The sequence below is a fragment of the Apodemus sylvaticus genome, chromosome 5 (assembly GCF_947179515.1).
Source record: "Apodemus sylvaticus chromosome 5, mApoSyl1.1, whole genome shotgun sequence".
Lineage (NCBI taxonomy): Eukaryota > Metazoa > Chordata > Mammalia > Rodentia > Muridae > Apodemus > Apodemus sylvaticus.
Window position 1 is genome coordinate 94240282 of NC_067476.1, and position 6121 is coordinate 94246402.

General features: G+C 37.9%; 1 protein-coding gene across 1 annotated transcript; it reads right to left on the bottom strand.

Moving 5' to 3' along the window:
* Positions 1-4192: 4192 nt before the first annotated feature.
* LOC127684513 (olfactory receptor 4F15-like) lies at positions 4193-5131 on the bottom strand. The gene has a single exon (XM_052181427.1). It carries the CDS (start codon positions 5129-5131, stop codon positions 4193-4195), a length of 939 nt encoding a protein of 312 aa, XP_052037387.1.
* Between the last annotated feature and the right edge of the window lie 990 nt (positions 5132-6121).

The window sequence follows — 6121 nt, forward strand, 5'->3', positions numbered from 1 at the left end:
GAATTAATAGTAAATGGTCTTGAGACCTTACATACATAAGGCAAGTATTCTGAAACTGATTGATAATAATGGTTATATGATTTTGTGAGTTTACTGAAAATGCTATTGACTATATTCTGTAAACGGTTTACATCTTTTCTTTGTAACCAATAAATTACAAAATATTTCAATAAAATTATTAAAAGATAATAAAAATTTGGCACTTACAAAAACAAACTTAATTACAATCTGGCCTTTTGTAGAACATCTCCCAACATCTGTTCAATTTGATGAAAAATTATTCAATCCTACAGGAGGAATGGATACAGAAAATGTGGTATATATACACAATGGAATACTACTCAGCTATTTTTTTATTCGATATAATTTATTTACATTTCAAATGATTTCCCCTTTTCTAGCCCCCCACTCCCCGAAAGTCCCGTAAGTCCCCTTCTCTTCCCCTGTCCTCCCACCCACCGCTTCCCACTTCCCCGATCTGGTTTTGCTGAATACTGCTTCACTGAGTCTTTCCAGAACCAGGGGCCACTCCTCCTTTCTTCTTGTACCTCATTTGATGTGTGGATTATGTTTTGGGTATTCCAGTTTTCTAGGTTAATATCCACGTATTAGTGAGTGCATACCATGATTCACATACATTTTTGAATCTGGGTTACCTCACTTAGTATGATGTTCTCTAGCTCCATCCATTTGCCTAAGAATTTCATGAATTCATTGTTTCTAATGGCTGAATAGTACTCCATTGTGTAGATATACCACATTTTTTGCATCCACTCTTCTGTTGAGGGATACCTGGGTTCTTTCCAGCATCTGGCAATTATAAATAGGGCTGCTATGAACATAGTAGAGCATGTATCCTTATTACATGGTGGGGAATCCTCTGGGTATATGCCCAGGAGTGGTATAGCAGGATCTTCTGGAAGTGAGGTGCCCAGTTTTCGGAGGAACCGCCAGACCGATTTCCAGAGTGGTTGTACCAATTTGCAACCCCACAACAACCCTATTAAAAAATGGGGTACAGAGTTAAACAAAGAATTCTCACCTGAAGAACTTCGGATGGCGGAGAAGCATCTTAAAAGATGCTCAACTTCATTAGTCATTAGGGAAATGCAAATCAAAACAACACTGAGATTTCACCTTACACCAGTCAGAATGGCTAAGATTAAAAATTCAGGAGACAGCATGTGTTGGAGAGGGTGTGGAGAAAGAGGACTACTCAGCTATTAAAAACAATGAGTTCATGAAATTCTTAGGCAAATGGGTGGAACTGGAAAATATCATCCTAAGTGAGGTAACCCAATCACAAAAGAACACACATGGTATGCACTCACTGATAACTGGATATTAGCCCAGAAGCTTGGAATACCCAAGGCATAATTCACATATCAAATGATGCCCAAGAAGAAGGAAGAACAAAGAATGGATACTCTGGTCCTTCTTAGAAGGGGAGCAAAATACCCACAGAAAGAGATACAGAGACAAAGTGTGGAGCAGAGTCTGAGAGAAAGACCATCCAGAGACTACCTCACCTATGGAACCATCCCATATACAGTTACAAAGCCCAGACACTATTATAGATGCCCCCAAGTACTTGCTTACTGGAGCTGGATATAGCTGTCACCTGGAAGACTGATAGTGCATGACAAATATAGAGGGGGACACTCTCAGACAGCCATTGAACTGAGCACAGTGTCCCCAATGGAGGAGCTAGAGAAAGGACCCAAGGAGCTGAAGGGGTTTGCAGCACCATAGGAGGAACAAGATATGAGCCACCTAGTACTCTCAAAGGTCCTGAGTACAAAAACATCAACCAGATCATACACATGGTGTTACTCATGGTTCCAGACACATAGGCAGCAGAGGATGGCCTTGTTGGACATCAAACAGAGGAAAGCCCCTGCTCTTGCCAAGACTTGATGCAGCAGTGTAGGGGAATACCAGGACAGGGAAGCAGGAGGGGCTTGATTGAGGAACAAAGGGAAGGGAGATGGCTTATGAGACTTTTTTGGGGGGGACCAGGAAAGGGGAAATCATTTGAAATGTAAATAAAGAATATACCTAATTTTTTTAAAAAAAATGCCTACAACATATGGAAGAGTATAAAATCAAGATATGTGACTTACATTAAGTAAATGATCAAAAGTCTTAAAAGTTGTTGCCTGTTTCTGCTCACTTATAAGGCCAAGATCAACAAGGAAAACTGGGGGGAAATTAATGTACAATTCAACAAGTAATGAATAAACCATTGTGTATGACCTCAAGAAAAGGTAATAGTTGCCAGGCAGTGGTGGTACTCGCCTTTAATCCCAGCACTTGGGAGGCAAAGGTAGGTAGATTTCTGAGTTCAAGGCTAGCCTTGTCTACAGAGTGATTTTTCATGACTGCCAGGGCTACACAGAGAAACCCTGTCTTCAAAAACAAACAAACAAAACAAAACAAAAACAAACAAAAATGAAGGAAAGGAAAGGAAAGGAAAAGAAAGGAAAGGAAAGGAAAGGAAAGGAAAGGAAAGGAAAGGAAAGGAAAGGAAAGGAAAGGAAAGGAAAGGAAAGGAAAGGAAAGGAAAGGAAAGGAAAGGAAAGGAAAGGAAAGGAAAGGAAAGGAAAAAAAAGGAAATAGAAGACTACAGATGCTATGAACAGAAAATTGTGGGAGCAGGAGACTTAAACTGAGGAAGGTAGAAGGAAAAGGAACAAGTAACGCTAAGGATGTTTATAAAAACTATAAAGAATAATATTATTTTATTTTCTAATATTAACACACACACACACACACACACACACACACACACACACCAAAAGGTGCTATGAAGGTTTCCAAAAGGAAAAAAGTAACAAATAGTACTACCCACGCTTATAGATAGCTGTGACATCCATGATTCACGTGAGTACCAGCACAGCAAGGTATCCTCATAGGTGAAATTGTGGTGTTTAGATCTCGATGGTAACCAACAGCTAACTAACTAGAGTTAAGTCCCACTCAATAGGTACAAATACATGTCTGCTATTGTAAACCTAGCCAACTACCTGTCAGAAATTAGGTCATCACCCCAGAGGGGAACATACTACTCCCCATTTCCAGAGCCAAAATAATATGTAATCACATTGTGAATATGTGTCCCTAGAGCCACAAACAACTGTAACTCTCACCCCCTCATCAAAAATCCTTCTTTTGGCAGCAGATGAAACTCATCACTGAAAGCCACAACTTTCCAAAATGCAGAAAACAAAAACAAACAAATGAACAAAAACATGGAGTGACCATTCCTACTTGAGATATCTATAACACAATTCCTACCTCTAAGGCTGAGGGAACATTAATAAAGTGGAATCAGAATGATTGCAAGGGAGAGAGAAGCAGGGAGTCCAGTGCTATATGCTTCCTATCCATAAACTCCACCATATGATTGCCTAAAAAAAGGCCTAAGTAACAACAATACCAACTGACATGCCAACATGGATGGGGGAGTCTCACAAGACTACATCCCTAAACATAGAGATAAAGATGATTATTGTTTACTGAGGATCAGTCTTCCATAAGAATGAGTACCCTGTTTATACAATACCAAGTGGTCACCCTAAATTCATATACAAATGAAAAATACTACACATACTCAGCAGATTATATGTACATATTTATTCATTTATATACACATAATAATAATATAGAAACAAAGACCATTAATTTGAGAGAGAGGGTGGACATGTGAAGGGTTGGGTTTTTATTAAAAAATAATTTTTTAAAATAAGTAAAATGAAGAATTAACATATGAATAGTTTTAGAATTTTCATCAGTTTACTGTCTACCACCAAATTGTCTACCTATTTTTAAAATTAATAAATATCTTTGAATTAAAGGAAGAATCACACTGATAGCAGAACAGCGTGAAACTGGTACAGCTATTGCTAGAACCAAAATCATCTTTGTTATAAGCACATGTAGAAGTAATTATTGGCACAATTATTTAAGGATTAAAAAGTTAATAAAATATTTGATCCCTATCTGTTAATAAAAGTACCTTCTTTTTCTTCGTGGAAACATTACTCTATTTCATAGAAACAAAATAGACTCACCTGACAGGAGGTGACTGCCTAAATGCACTCAAAGGATCTCTAACACGAAACCTTTAAGGGGATTGACTGTTATGAACTTCCAGTATTCACTTGGGAATGTTACGTCTCAACCGAGTCATCTACATTGATTTTCTAAAGGCCAGACGTTTACAAAACACTTTCCTGATGGCCATCTTCATATCTCTGTTCCTCAATGTGTAGATAACTGGATTTAGAAAGGGAGTCAAAACTGCATCAAATATAGCTAGAAATTTATCTACATGTATTGAAGGAGCAGGCCATACATAGAAAAAAATCAATGGCCCAAAAAACAAAACTACAACTGTAACATGAGCCAACAGAGTAGAAAGGGCCCTGGATGAACATCCTGAGGACTGCTTCTGGACAGTGGTGAGGAGAAAGACGTAGGAGACAATAAGTAAAAAGAACGCAATCAAGGAAATGAATCCACTATTGGCAGTAATCATGAACTCCAGTTTATGAGTATCTGTGCATGCAAGCTTGATGAGTCGTGGTATGTCACAATAAAAGCTGTCTAGTATGTTAGGGCCACAGAATGGCAAGTTTATAATGAAAGCCAACTGGGTCGATGAATGGATGAGGCCAATGATCCAAGCAGCAACTGATATTAGCAGGCACATCCGTGGGCTCATGATGGTCAGATAGCGTAATGGTTTGCATATGGCCACATACCTGTCAAAGGCCATGGCTATGAGCAGCACCATCTCAGTGCCACCAACTGCATGACTAAAAAAAATCTGACTGATACATCCTCCAAAGGAGATGACTTTCTGCTTTCTGAAAAGATCATAAATCATTTTGGGTGCTGCAATGGAACAAAATATAAGATCAATAACAGAGAGATTGGCCAGTAGAAAGTACATGGGCGAATGCAAGTAGGGGTCAGAGGTGACTGTAACAACTATGATGAAGTTTCCTGTCAAACTGGATACATAGAACAGAGAAGAAAAGAAAAAAAGGAAAACCTGGATCTCCCAGGAATTTGAGAGCCCCAGCAACACAAATTCAGACACTGCAGAATGGTTTGCTCTAGTCATTGACCCAAATCAGAGGTTGGCTTTAATGTTACCTAAAGGGAAAAATGAGAATATTCATATTAATAGTGTATTCATACTCACCATGAAAAGGTAAATTAACTGTGGAAGGCAAACATTAGCTGAGCATTTTACAAAATTTGAATGGTATTCTGTTGGCCACCAGTGGGGTGTTTTTTGTTTTTTTTTTTTTGTTTTTTTTTTTTTTGTCTGTTTTGTTTTGTTTAAAAATGACAAAGCATTTCTGGAAATAAGAATTGCTGCAGATCTCTAACATAAGCAATTGTAAGAAATCCAGTAGCTGACACACAAGTCACACCTGATCAAACACAAATGCAAGAGCACTTGATGTTGATGTGCCGGTTAGTACATTTGAGGTGAACCACCCTCTCACTAAAGTCAGATCAACTGGCCTTACCTACCACAGAGACAGTGGCTTTTGCACAGAGGATACTCTGATTTTGTTGCTCAAGCAAGAAATCATCTTTCTCTGTATTGTAATTTCAAAGATATTCATTCTTTTAAATTCAAATCAAACAGTATCTTACCTGTCATATCCTCCTCATGGCCCACATACATTCACCAATTTTATATCTGGCACACTTTCTTAGTCATGCTGGTTGATTTAAAAAGAAAGACTTTTTAGTTGAGCAATGATTTAGTTGAAAGAGTTCACATCTATGAATCCATTTCATTCATTGTGTATAAAGAAAGTTTACATGCCAATAAGTAGAGATAAAAGCAAAATGTATTTTTAAAGTATTTAATCTCCTAAATTTAGATATCCACAGATATAAATATAAAATTGAAAGTAGACACTTAAAAGACCAGATTTCAAATGCTGGTTTTACTCTGAAGGAAATTAGGCAAGGAACAATGGGGGCAGTATTGGGAATATGATTCTAAAATGGGACTCAGAGACAGTTCTTGCCCAACATTCAAATGAAAAGAAACATGAGAAAATGAATGAATGATGAAGAAATCACTAAGTTA